This window comes from Tachypleus tridentatus, chromosome 12, assembly GCF_004210375.1.
Source record: "Tachypleus tridentatus isolate NWPU-2018 chromosome 12, ASM421037v1, whole genome shotgun sequence".
In the NCBI taxonomy this organism is placed as follows: domain Eukaryota; kingdom Metazoa; phylum Arthropoda; class Merostomata; order Xiphosura; family Limulidae; genus Tachypleus; species Tachypleus tridentatus.
This window is the reverse complement of record NC_134836.1, coordinates 193027-210684: the sequence shown is the minus strand read 5'-3', so window position 1 is coordinate 210684 and position 17658 is coordinate 193027. Positions and strand designations below refer to the sequence as shown.

The following is a 17658-nucleotide window of genomic DNA, read 5'->3' as shown; positions in this document are numbered from 1 at the left end:
AATACGTGTACTTTTTTCATACCCTTTATAAATTGTGAATAATCCATTTTATTTATAATTATTTTAAGAAGACAAAACGTTAAACTTTAAACATAATTTTCATTAGATAAAAAATATGCTGATTCAATGTTGAAGCTTTTTTCTTCATTTTAATGTATATTTTATACTGCATTAACATTTTCTAGGGAAATTCTTCCATGTTTTCAGACTAACTAAAGACTTTTCTTCAAGCTATGGTTTTAAACGTAAGATGATCTGACTTGTGATCTCATTCTTAGTATTCAACCCAGCGCTATCTAAGAGAAAGAAACAGAAGACAATACGATTGTCTGGTGCTTGATGATCTATTTTTTATCTACTTTAATTACAAGCAAATAATTTTATTCTTGAACTTTAAAACTAGGTTAGTAGAACTGTATTATTAGTTTCCTTAGTTTAACCCATCCTTTCTTCTAGCGGACTAACGTTTAGTGGGTCATTTTCCTAATAAACATTGAGAAGGTGGGGCTACTTACGCATACTCCTCCCCAACATTTTAAACTGACCAATTATTTTATTACATCAAGATTTGACGTAACTTGTATGTTATATGGAAGGAGACTATAAATGAGCATTCATTCTCTTTGGTTCTTAAGAAACCAAGATTTTTTAATAAGGCAATGAAGAAGTCCATTTCACACAAAATGGTACACAGTACAAGTGGACAGAGGCCAGTAAAATGGGGCTTGTTAATAACATGTATCTTTGCCGTAGTGGTTAAAGCTTCTCGGTATTGTTCGGAAGACAAGCTTATTGTCTATAAGATGTCACTGGTCACCGAGTGGTCAGAGGAAAAGTTCCCGAAACAGTATCCTCAGTGGAGACCTCACGCTCAATGGTCGAAAACCTTGGGTAAGTATTAGAGAAGTCTTGAAAATTACGTATTTTCCTTACGTCACGTTATACACACACACATATAAACTGAAGCTTTTATAAGACATTTTTTACATATGTTTAGAACTCCCAAGCATGAATTCTGCGTCGCAAGAAAGAAATATTGTACTAACAATAGCAAACATGTATAAATGATGGTTGTGACATTTTATATGTTATTTATGTTTCCAATAATTTTACTTATTTCTATAAGAAATGTTTACAAAGTTTTGAATAACAGTAAAAATTATTCTGAAAATAGCTTTCAAATTTTTCAAATATTAGTTATTAAGAATTTTCCAACTTTCTATTTGTATGTATTTTCTTTCAAGATGATTTTAGAAAGTTTACTAAAACGGCTTGATCACAAAAATATATATTATACACCATGTTTAACAGACGTTTCAGAATAGCACAAATACTATAACTAGCAATGCAAATGAAACAGGAATCTTTATAAAACTATCAGATTATATGAAACAACAAAATAAAAAATAACATACAAGTGTTAAAAGTACAAGAATGTTAGAACAGGTTTAAATGGAAAGAAGATTATAAAATGTAAAGCGTAGTGAGGAATTATTTGAATTACAACCTTTCTTTATAAGATTTATCGGTAATTAAAATGGTAACGTTTGGTAAAATAATCTTATGTTCCGTATTTCCGTTGGGTTAGTTTATTACAATTCGATTGGGATCGCTGAATTTATTATTTGTTAGAACTAGCGAACTTACATTTCTGCATATAAACAGCTTTGCCTAGTTTGTTCTTGAAACTATATATTTGCTCAGTCGTTATCAGGCATGAAAACATAATTAATAGAGCTTTTTTATTGCTGTGTGTTTATAATACCAGGCTAAAACTTACAAATAAATCAACACTGATTAATTTCTTATGTTCTAATTTCAAATAACGTGTCATATTGTATATTATAGGTAAATAAAAAAAAACTTTCCAAAAAGGGAAATAAATTTTGGGATAACTAATATGCAAACAAGATAGTAGGAAAGATATGTTCTTGAAATCAAGATCTTAGACTAGTGTGTTTAAGGTGCCTCATGTTGAAAATTTATACAGCCTGCACTAAGTAGCATCTCGCTTTGCACATCGTAAAAAAATCTGGTTCGATTACAGTTAAATCTTTAAAAGAAGAACAATAATTCAAATATATTTTTTTAACATCTAGTGTCTTCAGTAATCGCTATGATTACAATTGTAACCCTCTGAAGATTTAGTAAAAGAAGTCATTCTGAACTAACTCTAATTTCATTTTTATTAATATTAATAGAAAATATGACTGCTAAAGTTGTTTTTAATCATCGCAAACCAGATATTCTCGCCCAAAACACTTTACGAAATAACAGTTAATTTAAGGATATGAAAGAACAAAGTGTTTAAAACAAAACCATAACAGGCTATCTGCTGTGTCCACTGCGTTAAAGAGTTGTAAGTCCATTCTGGGGGATAAAGAAGTGAAACTCTGGAGCAAAATGGATCTATATTTGCGGCTTTGATCACGTGACAGATTTTATTCCTTCACATTCTGTTCTTACTATTTCTGTAGGAATTATTCCATGATGATGTAACAACCGTAAAACATTTATCTAAAAAGTCATAATGAGGGTACTTTAAAAATGAGTTTTGTGAAATAATTGATCAAATCAACTGATATATTTATTTTCTTGCTTCTCCTGAACTTATTACCATTTACTTTTACTTTATGTAAAGACTTCTTGCATAATTCAAATCCATATGATGTGAATATATACATATATATATATATGTATTACAACCATAAGCACATTAAAATTAAACAAAATACGCTGCATTTTTAAAAATATCCTAGGGTACAAGCTACAACGTGGGATTATAAAATGTATCCTCGGTTTTGGAAAGGACTGAAGAAGTAGGACCCACATTCCGGTGGGGATACACCGTCTATCAGTTTTAACCTCCAATACACTAGTCTCATATAAGAAGATTAGAAATTAGGAGAACGAGATGTGGGTGCTCAAGCCCACAACGTCCGAGACAGTTGTAAGGAGGTGATTGCTCTCCCAAATTAATATAAGAATAAAAAAAAGATAAACATAAGAAGATAAAAACTAAAAATAAAATACATCATAAATTGTAAGTTTATAGCATGTTACCAACTTTTACGTTCAGTTTCGAAATTTTGTTTTTAACATTGTGTTTATTTTAGTTTCATTTCTATGAAACGAAATGTCACCCTACTTAGCACCTAAAACACGTGGAAACACGTTTTCTTTCGTCGGAAAAATTCTCATAATTCTTCAGTAATAAATGTAACACTACTATCAAGTAAAGTATATTTACATTTTGTATGTATTACTAATTTCAGACATTATTAAATAGCCAAAAACGCTTAACTTGAAAGCGATATATATATACATATTATTTAAGGTTTTAGATTTTTTACATAAAATAAATATTTTCAATTCATTAATTGAAAAAAAAATATTTTAAGGAATAGTTCAACCGTTTCTATAATTATTTCTGAGACATAGGCTCTTTGGATCTACAAATGAAACTAAACTAAAACTAGTATATAGAAGGAGATTATCTTAAAATTTTGTTTTGCTGCGTTCATTATTTTATGTCATTTTATACGGTTAGAATTATCCTTTATTTGATTGAAATATAAAACAATATTACATACACCATTATAGTACAGCTTTTTTGAGTTTGAATCTAAGAAATAGAGAAAAGTAAGACCACATTTTTTATTACTTCTATGTTTGTTTGTTTGGAATTAGACACAAAGCTACACAACGGGCTGTCTGTGCTCTGCCCACGACAAGTACACGTATAAATAGCATGTTATTTGAGTGCTATGACAAATAATAACTTACGCAATATCCTAATAAGGAGCGGCAAAAGTAGAGAATGACCAACAACCATTACATATTGAATCGCAAATTATCATTTTGTATAGATAACACTAATTCAATACTAGAAATGTACATAATCTTACATACATAAGTAGTGTTATTGAGGATTTTATTAAAGTGTACTCATAACTTGTAATTTCATATCTAATGAGTTGAGCAGTCTTGAATATATACTTCATGGCACTGTAAAGCAAAGGAATATGAATCATTTTTTGCATCTCAGCATTTAGAAAAAGACCTGCAATAAGCAGTATGTCAGCCATTAAACGAAAAGTGCGCCATCATAACAAGAGAGAATCTACGAATATAAAGGTCAGTTCACAAAACAAAGTATTTCGACTGTACCTCTAAAGTTAAAGAATGAAACGAATATTTCACGCTATTACATACATTTCATCAGACGAGCGTAACCTGAGCCCTTTCATCCATTGAGGCGTTATTACGTGACGGTCAATCCCACTATTCGTTGGTAAAAGAGTAGCTCAAGAGTTGGCGGTGAATGGTGACGACTAGATGCCTTCCCGCTATTCTTACACTGCTAAATTAGAGATGGCTGGCGAAGATAGCTCTCGTGTAGCTTTGTGCGAAATTCGAAAGAAACCAATCCATCAAACGCACGGCCAAATGAATTTCTGTGCAGTCAGACTATTGAAACGGAAGCTCGAAAACAGTTCTTCTTTGTAGACTCAATGACATATAGAATTCCTGCAGCATAGTTTTCATTGAAAGAAAATTTATCATGAGACTGTTATGATCGAAGCACATCCCTTCTTCTTGCAGGATTTAATATAACCCACTGAACCTTTGAAATCTATAAAGTTTATTGAAGAAGTCTCATTTTTAGCGTAAACATTTAGCATTGCCCCAAGTTTTTAATTTGTTTTTTATAATTTTACTGTTTTTTATTGTTTTAAAATAAAATATTCCTGTTAAATTTGTTTCATCGTATTTTTCTTGGCAAGGTTTCTAGTACATAAAAACTCGTAACCATACTCTTTTGTAGGCGCCAAGCAGTCTCTTCTGACACTATAATCGCTCATTCTAACTGCTGTTTCTTTTGCTAAGTTGTTAGACTCCCACTGCACTAAAAGGATCTTCGAAGATTAAGTAATAATAATAATCACAGAAAACAAAAAAACAAAAACCAAACGATGTTAGACGCTCAAGGTTTCACAGATGTGTCGAAAGGATGACACGCAAACTGAATTATCAGTAGAAAGGAAAAGGGGGTACTTTGATACAACGTCTTGTTAACATCACTAAAATAGACGTATGACAAAACATCATAATTGTGGTTGGATTAATAAAAGTTTAAAACCATTTCTCAAACAATTAAGCTGGTAAAATAAAACAACTTCTTTTCTGTGTACAACTGTATTCATTACATATGTAATATTTTATTACTATAGATTTACATTCGTTTGTTTGTTTTTGAATTTCGCACAAAGCTACTCGAGGGCTATCTGTGCTAGCCGTCCCTAATTTAGCAATGTAAGATTAGAGGGAAGGCAGCTAGTCACCACCACCCACCGCCAACTTTTGGGCTACTCTTTTACCAACGAATAGTGGGATTGACCTTCACATTATAATGCCCCCACGGCTGGGAGGGCGAGCATGTTTGGCGCAACGCGGATGCGAACCCGCGACCCTCGGATTACGAGTCGCACGCTTTAACGCGCTTGGCCATGCCGGGGCGCTTTATATAAGTGTTTTAAAAATACTTCCAAAACAGTTTTAAAATTTAACTTTTCCGTTTTGTTAGCTATGAAAGTAAACTAAAACGTTTGATAAATGTCTAATGCCCAAAACAATTATCAAATGATTTTAGTGAATATCAATGAGTTTAAAACCTATTTACAACGGATAAAATTGAGGGTAGAAAACAAAACGCATAATAATTTATTTTAAATACTTTTAAACTCAGAGATTGTCAATAAGCGTTTCAAATATTTTGCGAATTTTTTAAATAAAATATAATATTAAAATTATGAAGAAAAGCCTAAAATAACTGCATAAACTATAACTCTCACAGATTCAAACCAGGCTTGAATTAGTCATGTAGTCTTCATAAATTAAATAGAGTGGCTGTGCCTATGTAATATCAACCCTCTATAATATTGCAGTCCAATTATATCTGCACTCTATAAAAAAAAAACCATTCTAGTACAGCGGTAAGTCCACGGATTAACAACACTAAAATCAGAGACTCGATTCCCGTCGGTGGGCTCAGCAGATAGCTTGATGTGGCTTTGCTATAAGAAATCACACATACAATGTATAAGAGATGCAATATTTATTATTACTCTTTATGTTTTTTTATTTCTAGTTTTGTAGAAGTCAAGAATGATAAAAATGGGATATTATTGTTATTGATTTTACTTTACAGTTTTTCAGCCAGATAATATTGTCAGATTATCATTTTTATATACAGATTAAATGTAAATAGCATTTATTGACGTAAATTTAGGAAATAAACGAATTATGTTCACTGGACAGAAGAAGGAAAAATGTGGCGTTAATAACTCTTAAAATCATGGTTAGATACCTAACGCATCTGGCCTATTGTATAGATTAGATCTTAAAAAATAAAGAAACCGCATTAACAGACGACTTGTAGATAAGTCATAATCTTCATTGAATTTCAAATATGATGTTGATAATAAGAACTTAGAATCGGTAATAAATCACAAAATTAATTAATTAATCAGCTAATCAGTATCTAGATTTCGAAAGCTATGTTGTGGTCTACAGAAAACGTATAAAATTATTAAGCTTAAACGTTTCCAAAAAATTGATATTTTCTATAGAGATCAACTAAAACAACTGAAAAACATTTATTTTCACGTTATGTTAATTTTTTTTTGTTTCTAGATATTCCTTACGGGGTCCGCATATAGATTGATTTAATATGACCTCCGAAAATCATTTCATTTGCACAGCAGTATGTCCTTATATATTTGAACTTAAGGTTAATTACCTATAGTATTACTCATCTTTGTTACTCGAAAGTTTTGTAAAATGTTCCAACCCAAATGTCGCACAGATAACCGTTACATGTCATCCTTTAATACCTTGTTCCTATTCACGAGTAAAGTAAGGAAGTTGGTATTCTATTCATGATTTCTGAAGTTTAAAGGACTGTTTACGTAACGAAGTTAGCATTCTAGTAATTATTTCTAACATGTAAACATTTGTAGTATTGCCGATGACAATAAGCTAACATATATATCAAATAAACAGATTTTGTTTCATGTTCCACTTACTCTTTCGTCAAATACCAGTCTTTATATGAAATATACGACACTAATTGCTCAGCTGAAATGAAGTATTTGAATGAATACCTTTAAATTAAATAAGACGAAACAACAATGAATTATTTTTTAATTGACTAATTAGCCTACTACATTGTTAAGATTAGGATTGACGTCATGAAGAAAAGATGACACTGCACACCTTGATATTGAGATTAGGTTATATTTTATGCCTATTGTGTGCAACTAAACTTATTTGAACAGAAGCCCAGAGTTGAAGAAAAAAAAAACATATAATTCGGAAAGATGAACTTCAGCTGGTTAAGCCTGATGAAGGACATTTGCTCAAAACGATTCTTGAAAAATCTTTTTTTTTTTTTCCGTTTTGGATCTTGTTTAAATTTTTTTCATGTTTGTTACATTTATTTTCTAATTTCTGTATGTTCCTAATATGCAACTTTTCCCACTGTTGTAATCAAGCCCGTACTATACCAATTCTATAATTTTAAACATATGTAGATGCTGCTGCATTCGTAGTTTAAATACGTGTGTGTATATATATCTTTTCTTATAGCAAAGCCACATCAGGCTATCTCCTAAATCCACCGAGTGGAATCGAACGCGTGATTTGAGCCTTGTAAATCCGTAAAGTTACCTTTGAACCAGCGTGGAACCGTAGTTTAAATAAATACATTTTTAATATATACCACTTATAGATAGCATGCTTACGTTTATAATAGAAGAGAAATTTCAATACTTAAGAAAACATGAGAATTTTTAGTTTATTTAATCAAATACGGCAATCATTAAAACTAAAAATCAAATTTCAATGATATGCTTTGGTCAATATATATGTCAGCTGGAAATTAGAACTCAAGTGAACTGTGCGATCCACATTTCTTTATATATTCTTAATTGAAAATAATTACAAATTATTCATTGCCTTATGGGCAAAGTTAGCAATTTCAGTGACATTTTAAACGCTTTCACTGTAAGTTTAAAGCATTGAGATAATGCGGAACATAATACAACAGAAAGTGTTTCATTATATAATTCTCAGATACTTAAATTGAAATAAAATTACTTCATTTATTATGTTTAAATAATTAAGTTATAACCACTTATTAAACAATAAAAAATTAGTATTTTTACTTCTTTTTCTTTAATAGTCTCTTCACTCTCAAGAGAAGTTGAAAAATATGCAATTTTGCCACAAACTTTGTAAATTTGAAATCTCAAAAAAGTAACCTTATGATCTCACTTTCACTCCTTACAGCTATCAAAAATATAGTCGTCATACTTATAACACTAGAAACTGGGTTTCGATACCCGTGATGGGCAGAGGATAGATAGCTTGTGTAGCTTTGTGCTTAACTACAAACAAACAAATATATAGCGAAATTCTATCACAATTGCGGGACATTATCCAAACAGATTAATTATCACTGGATATAGTGATCGTACAGATGTTAAGCTAAAGATTTTTACAGTTACTTCCATTCCAACCAGTCGCTTACAAAAAGGATGAAACGTATGAACAAAGCTTTTCTTTTTAAATCACCAACCGTAGACTGTAATTATAAGATTTAGCATTTCGCATTTCCACTAACTCATGTTGTCTTCTTAAGTGAATAAAATGTGTTTGTTCTCTTGTAGGTTCTTTTGTCGCTTTTAAATAACCCGGCATGGCCAAGTGTGTTAAGGCGTGCGACTCGTAATATGAAGGTCGCGGGTTAGCATCCCGGTCGCACCAAACATGTTCGCCCTTTTAGCCGTGGGGACATTATAAAGTTACGGACAATCCCATTATTCGTTGGTAAAATAATAGCCCAAGAGTTGGCGGTGGGTGGTGATGACTACCTGTCTTCCCTCTAGTTTTACACTGCTAACTTAAGGACGGCTAGCACAGATAGCCCTCGAGTAGCTTTGTGCGAAATTCGAAAACAAAAAACGCTTTTAAATTTTCAATGCCAAACTATATAACTGTCTTTGATGATGCTGTATAAGGCTAGTGAAAGGAATTACTATTGTAATTTTTAAAGAAAGGACCGTGACTACTTCATCAGCTGAGTGTCTTAAGTCACAAGCTTAGTGTTTTACGAGGTTACGCCGTCACATTAATAGATTTGGGTTGGTCTCTAATCTATATAAATGTAATACTACTGTGTATCTTATGACTATGTAACTAATTCGCCCCCTGTAAATAGATCTTTACGAAATTTGGTATGGAAGTTTATTGGGTCCATGTGGAGATACATACAAATTTTTAGTTTTGTGATTTTTATGGGCGTTTTTGTACTTTTTAACACTATCTCACTTCCAGTAGGTAACTTTCCACCAAATTGGTTATGAGGATACACTTACAAATTCGTGGTTTCTAGTTTTTTATGGGTGTTTTTTAGTTTTTTGTGGGTGTTTTACAATTAAATACAAGGAAAGCTACCTTTTATGTTGTAATATAATCTTTCATTAATCATTAATTTACATAACTTCCGTCCAGGGGAGGATACTCAAGATAGTCAATAAATATACTTGGCCAACATGTGAAATAATTTTTATTATTTGTTTCTTAGATTAAAGAGTTGATCTATTTCTCCATTGATTTCTATAGAAACTATTTAAACAAAGTGTGAAAATAGTTTCCAAAATATCAAACGAAATCGCAGAGTATCAGGGAGAAAAAGTAGTTACATGAACAGTTTCATAATGGATAACATGAGCGCGAAGGCTGTTAGCAGTACGCATTTGTAACTATTCAAATCACAATCTACCAAATGAGTCAAAGAAATTGTACTATTTTTCCCGAAACACTGTAAAAGAACAAACATTATTCTATTTGTCGTTGCTGTTTCTTAACTTTAGTAAACGTTTTTGAACTTCAGTTTACATGAAGATAAAAATGCACATATTTTTCTAACATGATAGAATGAACCTTTAAGCAAATATCAGAGGAAAGAGTGATAAATGAGAGAAAGAGAACATGTGTTATCGACCTCTCTAGCTTGTTATTAAACTGAAGCATGAGTTAGTATTTTCTCTACACAAATTTCCTCTGTACAGCCATAACGTTGCAATTTATTTTCAATTTCATACTATATTCTGTTGTTCATAATTGACTTCATATAGTGTTGTTCTTGTAATTAACTTGCATTATTATTTACAAATTCATTGTCTATTCTTTTCGTTTACTTGTGCAGGTCGCTCTCACAACAGCAGCTACAAGCTATGGAGACTTGGAGAGGTAGCGACTGATAGCATCAAATCGTTTGCAGAAAAAGGACACTCAGAGATACTAGATCAGTTTTCTCAAGGTGAAGGTGGGGTTTATGACGTATTTTCTGCTCCTCCAATAAACAGTGGAGTTGGTCGAACTGAAGCCGAGTTTTTTGTTGATGGTAACCATTCAAAGGTAATAAAATCTCACGGCACTTCACAAATCTCTTGTGAATTGAAATTTCATGTTAAATTTTAACACTCAGTCAGTGATGAATTAAGGCTTGAGCGGTTTAAACAACCGTCAAAGGCCCATACAGAGACAAGAAAACAAAACAAACATCAATCAGATAAAATTTATAAACATCTTATGTTAACTCTCTCAACACGGACTCGGTTCGAAAGACCGACCACATGGCAATTTCATACTAACATATAGTTGTTGTTGTTGTTTTGACTTGAGCACAAAGCTACACAGTGGGCTATCTGTCTCTGCTCATCACTGGTATCAAAACCCGTATTTTAGCGTTTAAGTCCGCAAACATACCTCTGAGCCACTGGAGGACAACATATAGTTTTAATACTATAACTTTTAATACATACACTATGTGTATCTTCAGAACATTTGATAGATGTTTAGTGAACCTTATAAGTCGTTCTTACACAAAAAATCAGTGATTTTAATGAAGTATGTTTGCTATGAATATACATATTCTTTTCCTTAACTAGTCCGAGTGCAAAAAATATTTATCCTCGTTTCAAAAGCTTCGAATTTCAATTGTATAATCTTTAATATCGCTTAGATATATTTCAAACATTTTATAAGTAAACCTTAATATTTTATTTCTTCCTTACTAATTCTATACAGAGCTGCCGGTCAATTTGACCGAACTCATGACCACCAAAGTCAAAATCGTAATAATTCTAAATTACCACTGTTTTCTTTGAGAATGATTTCAAGTTATAGCATGAAGCTACATTTGTTTATTCTAAATAGTTATAAACTCGCAACAGTATAAATTTATGTATACTTACCTTTTACTGTTTTATAACCAATTGAACCGTGTTTAACCAATATAGAGACCATTATAAGTCATAAATCATTAGAATATGTGCAGCTCATGTTACGCTCTCGAAATACACTACGCACGAGCGTACCTAGAGAGAAAGTTCTATTATATTTTTATTCATTTTACGTAATTTAACTTTAAATAACTTAAAATGTTGAATATCAGAGGACAAGGTTTGGTTTATTCGAAGATAGGCGCTGAACTTCATGGTTATAGTGTTATAGTGAGTATAGTTCAGCTCAGAAGCGCGTCTTGCATAGCTGTCGCAATGGTGATCGAGATACAGAGGATACCATACAACTATCAAAGGATAAATTCAGAATTGAAGTATTTTTAGTGTGGTCGACCAACTTGTCACTGAATTGAAATACCATCTTAATGCATATAAAGATGTTTCCACCAAATTTGGATGTCTTTCATGACAATAAATCATTCAAGCCGCAAATGTTTCATCTATTCTTTTCTGAACGATATTAAAATCTAGATAGAGAAATAATTGATCCACGTTGGCAATTCCAGAGCTTTGACGCTCATTTACACAATCTGAACCAACAGAATCAGTGGAATTAAAAATTATTGTCTTTCTTCACAGACATGCTCTTATTCAAAAATGTTCTAATCTTGAGATAGCGCTGAGAATATATTTGTCTGTAGTGGTATCAAACTGTAGCGATTGTTTTGGAAATTAAAACGAATAGAAAGTGGCTCAATAACACAAATAGGATAAATCCGACAAAACACTCTGTCTATAACGAACATAAACTGTGACATATTTCGAAAGCTACACTTTTCGAAACTCACCGACGAGCTCAGATATAAATAAGCCATAAAAAGAAATCCTAGCTTTATACAAGTTGTCTCCTTGAGTGAATAAAATGTATTTCCACACGTTCATGGGTTTACTGTATTGTTTTCAATATTACAAGGCTATGTATATCATTAAAATATTCTCACAGGTATACGCTTGACATTATGAATTTGACATTTAAGTTGACTTCGTTCGCTTTAGGTCAATATATCTACAATTGGAATGGCAGGAGAGCGATTTTCTTCTCCTATCGTGTGGGGCTTAAACGACTCTTAATCCATCGCTGTAACCAGTTTTATAGAAAAAAACGATCAGAGAAACTGTAATATATCATAACGTAACTGAATACTTAACTAGTTAAAAATCAGATGATATTTATCACTTTACAAATGTTTCAGCTGTTAATGCCAACTTCTGGCAGTCTATTAGCTAAATGCATAGTAAGTTTATCATAGCATTAAAACGCACTGGAAATTTATTTTCATACTCATATGAATTTACGGTAACGTTTTAAACATTTTAAATATCCTTACACGTTCGTTCTTTTCAAAATTGTTTTATATTATGTTTCATTTGCAAAATATTTCGAATATTGTAAACTTACTGCACATTTTGTTTTTCAAGAAGCTTTCCATAATAATAGAAGTGGTATGTCTTTAAAATAATTGTAAAAGAATAATTAAACAATACGAAAAGTGCGTGCTTATCATCAAGCTTATTAATTATTATTATTTGGGTTACTAATTAATATTTTCTACATTACAATGATAAGTTTTTACTTGTTTATTGAAGGTATCCATGATAACTCGACTTATTCCAAGCCCTGACTGGTTCATTGGAGTGGACAGTTTTGAGTTATGTGTGAACGGTAAGTGGGTAGACACTATTATATTGGATGTCGATCCCTTAGATGCTGGAACCGACAACGGCTTTACTTTTACTGCTCCAAACTGGCAGACAGAACCCAGAAACAAAATTTCTCGGATCACTTCTCAACATCCCAGTCATCCAGCTAATTCTTTCTACTACCCTCAGTTGAATAAACTTCCCAGAATTGCTTTCTTCCAATTCACCAAAACTAAAGTCTATGAATTAAGTGAAGTGTTTTCTCATGTGAAGAATAAAACCATTACTGAAGACGAAGAGAAATCAGAAGAAAATAAACTAGAGAAAGAGGTTATTATAATGGAAGCCAACACCGTCGGTTATGAAGGGACCGTTAATGGTCTTAGGATTAAAATCATAGAAAATGATGAAGAAACAGAGGATGCAGCAAGAAGTCAAACCGAAAGACTGAGAGAATTAGTAAAACAGAGAAGAAGAGGATTCCGAATTCGTTCCACATCACACCGTTCAACATATCGTAAGTTCAGAAACATCTCATTTATTATTTCTTATGCGGAAGAAGGTTTGAAGCGTTAGGTATTAAATGATTAAATGAAGATTTGCTAATATAATAACAAGTTGCACAATGAACTGTTTCTCGTAATTTTTTATTTTCGTATTGTTAGATACTTGTATAGGTTGATTTTACTCTTTTTTATTACTTTTCTGAGCGTCTTTTCTTTATAGTTACATCTCATTTAGCTAAAGATAATAAATGATTAGTGACAGAAATTTCATTTTTGCATTTTACTTTTGTACGTTTATATATTTACCAAAGGAGCTGTATTGTGCTCAGTAAAAGTAAAACAAATTGGTTGAGTACATTATACTAAAACAATTTCAGTGTCTCACAATGTTTTTATAGTCCATGTCGCCACTTCCGGTCATCATCTGCAGTTTGACAGTAGTTCTACATTATAGCTTATATTAACAAAAGGCGTTGTCGTGATGTTTTACATACAGAGCACACCATTTCTCCAAATAGAAATACCGTTATCTATCTAATGTATGAGGAAGACGGTTTCCCATCTCCTGTTTCAACTGTCCGATTGCAAAGAAACCAATAGGCGCTTCGTATGGAAAAATATGAGTTCCCGTTTCATTTTGCAACATCTTAAGTTGTGATACTATTGTAAGGGTAGGTGTTACTGGAAGCCGTCCTTACCTTGATGAATCTATAACCTTTTGACTCTGCTTGTAGTTGCGATACTATTGTAAGGGTAGGTGTTACTGGAAGCCATCCTTACTTTGGTGAACCTCTAACCTTTTGACCTTGCTTGTAGACGAAAATTCTTGCGGGGACACGTCTATAACTTTTGTCACTTACCTTTGTTTACCCCGAATGGGATATGACTTATTGCAGGTTTCTTTGTGAACAAACATTGTTTCTAAATGGTATCAATAGTTTTTTTGTTTTCTAACGTCATTAAGTACAAGGGAGATCCTTTTTTTGGAAAACCTAAATCCCTGATCTGAACAAGTATGAATGCCTTTACTGAAAACGATCAGTTTTCGGTCGTATCACACAACCTACGTAACGCCAATAGTTATCAAAATGTAGTTCTGTTACATGCTATGTTATACCACGATTTCTTATAGAATGTAGCTGTCATGTGACTTGTTACTTTGATATTCAAAACCCACCCAATTCTCTTTTAATAGCGACATAAGTGTAGTGATATTTAAAGAAAAATGTTTATACATGTATATATATATATATACTTACGTTTTTAACACGTCCTGTAGGTAGACCTCGTCCCTGCAAGGTCAGCGACTGGTCAGAATGGTCATCATGTAGTCAGACCTGTGGTTTTGGCAAATCCACTCGAACGAGAAGAGTAATCAGACACGCCAAGCGTGGAGGGTCTCCTTGTCCACTCTTACAGGAAACACGATGGTGTCGGGGAAGTAGAAACTGTCGTTTGGGAAATAAAAGACATTTCTTTTGGTGAAAACAAAACAAAGAAAAACATGTTTAGCTTATTATCACACAACTGATATTTTCCAGAGGAGTTAACTACATTAATTTTAAGCCTCAGCGTGTAAATTAAAACACTTTCTCTTTGTACAGAAGCTGCATATAAAACAAGAGTTAATAATTTTTTTGCGCATGGCAGCGAGACTTCTTTATTTTGAGAATTGTGGTAAATTTTCTAAGATCACATTTACGTAATTTACTAAACTTTTACATTACCAGCGTACATTTAAAGATCGATGTTCACAAATTATGAAGTCTTGTTAATAATCATGACAAACATGAATTTCCAAAACATCTCTTAACTTTTTTTTTTTTATTTAAGATGTTCAGATTAAACTAACGTTGTACTGGTTTATCTTAACAAAAAATTGTATATGAATCACTTTAAAAACTATTATGTGTATTTTAGATTAATTTGGTTTTGGTGCTATTTCAAAATATTACAGGAGTTTTACGTTTTTCTGCAACAAAACATAATAACTGCTTTGAAAATAATGGACATATTGAGTGGAGTGTATATATTTCTGTTTGAAGGAATCTTACAGTTGTTTGATTTGGAAACTAAAGTTTAGCATGTATTTATTGTTTCAGTTATTCCTGTCAACTAATTATCTGTCCAGATGTTTATGGAGTTCAGTTGTATCATTTTTATGAAATGCATGTATAAATTGCGTTTTTCTGGTATACATTTACGGCCCAAACGTTTACAGTGATCGTTACTTCATTTTAATAATGCTTTAGTGTCTTTTTTACTTTAATAGTTGTATTGTGTTGATTGTTCTCAGTTAACTTAGTTATTACCAAAAAACAAACAGTTTTTAGGTGTTGAATTAATTTCTACGTTTCAGGTAGAAAAAAATTATCATATTTCGTGTTTGAAAATTTGTTGTTTACATTATTTTATGAGGTATTATTAAGGTTCATTTTGCGCTTTTCCAAATGTTCATTTAAATGTTAAAAGTAACAAGCTATAAATTTCCTACTTGTGTTGGAAATCTAAGAAACATTAGTTTACATAATTACCCAGTTTTGAAAGTGTATATTTGTATATTTTGTGGCTCTTTTTACTACTTTCATGTTATAAAACTTCTTTGATGAGATTGTAAACCAAACATGTTTTAAGATATAGTAACTGCTCTAAATAGTAATGAGTACGTTACGTTTTACAACAGAACAGTATTTAGTAACGAGATTCAGATGAAATATATATACAATTTACACCTGTTGGCTAACAAACAGTGATGAAATAAAACAGTGGCTAACTTGAACAAAATGGCCATTTATATATATATATATATATAAAGACATTGTAAGTTTTAATTTGTATACTTAACCCTAAAACGGCGACCATCATCAGTTGATGCTGCTATCTACAACATGTCCCCTGCTGATACAGCGGTAAGTCTACGGATTTACAACACTAAAATCAGGGTTTTGATTCCCCTCGATGTACTCAGCAGTCAGTCCGATGTAGCTTTGCTACAAGAAAACATATACAAACACACCTAGAACATTTCAGCTGTTTAAGGGTTAAAGTTGACGACGAGTTAAAAATATATCCTGAATTTTTTTTTTATAATTTAAAGATCACACGTTAATTCTTCATCAACAACGATCGTTCTTCTTTAACACATCTATATGATTATACAGCTAAGACTCAGACAACCACCAGAGAATGATGATTTAAGCATTTGTAAGCAGGATAGCTGCTTAAATTATGCTAAAAAACGTAGATTACATTTTTGTTTAATTCAATGAGAAAAAATCTGTATTAAGGAAAACTGTAATTTGTAAGCTTCAGATTTTTAATGTTTTTTTTTTTGTACCTGTCGAAGAAGAAGGAAAGAAAGTCTGTGATTGTTATACTGTTGTTTTAAACACTGGACTTCTATTTTGCATCACTTTTGATTGTTGAGACATCTCGTCAACAGACCATAAAACAATCACGTACTCTTTCCGAGCGATTAAGTATCAATTTGACTTGTGTTGTTTCATTGTTTCTACATGGATTTGTTTATATGAATAAATACTTTATTTTGTTTTGAATAATAAACTTTCTTTTATAACCTGGCATAAAAATCTGCTTGCAAGTTAATGTATATCCTCAGTTCTGAGGTTACTTTATGCTTTGACCTTTAGAAGTTACAACTTTCTGTAATGCATTTACATTATAGACTTACATTTAGAGAACACTGACAGTATTAACTTTTAAAGGAAACTAAACATATGTTACCTGCTGTTTCGATTGACGTCCTGGATTCATATATATAATTAACTCATTACAGCCAGGATTTTTATTTGTTAATTTCTTATTAAGCACAAAACTATACCATGGATATTCTGAGCGCTGCCCACCGCCAGTATCGAAACACAAATTCTAGCAAACTGAACCACAAGTAAATCAAGATTTTGTAAATCGTCTGAGAAACCAAAATTTCAACCTTCCATAATGATTCTGGACGTTTATTCTCATTCATAGAACACCTATTATAATGACTATTTAAAGGGGGGTTAATTTATATTTTTTTTACAGAAATGTATTAACTGGCATTCTCAGTTTAATGAAGCAAAATCTTAAATTCATCATCGGTAATCTTTGGTATAGATATTAACTTTATATTATTAGTT

The 17658-nt window shown here is 31.9% G+C and overlaps 1 protein-coding gene across 1 annotated transcript; it reads left to right on the top strand.

The window, feature by feature from the left end:
* Positions 1 to 589: 589 nt before the first annotated feature.
* LOC143235835 (spondin-2-like) lies at positions 590 to 17109 on the top strand. Its single transcript, XM_076474061.1, has 4 exons — positions 590 to 891; positions 10274 to 10485; positions 12960 to 13530; positions 14799 to 17109. The coding sequence occupies exons 1-4, from the start codon at positions 660 to 662 to the stop codon at positions 15002 to 15004; spliced, it is 1221 nt and encodes a 406-aa protein (XP_076330176.1). The 5' UTR covers positions 590 to 659; the 3' UTR covers positions 15005 to 17109.
* Positions 17110 to 17658: the final 549 nt, after the last annotated feature.

Bases quoted from the DNA above. Each gene is read 5' to 3' on its own strand.
- LOC143235835 (XM_076474061.1), top strand. From the start codon at position 660: ATGAAGAAGTCCATTTCACACAAAATGGTACACAGTACAAGTGGACAG. The intron at 892-10,273 runs GTAAGTATTAGA...TTACTTGTGCAG, and splicing joins TCAATGGTCGAAAACCTTGG to GTCGCTCTCACAACAGCAGC. The intron at 10,486-12,959 runs GTAATAAAATCT...TGTTTATTGAAG, and splicing joins TTGATGGTAACCATTCAAAG to GTATCCATGATAACTCGACT.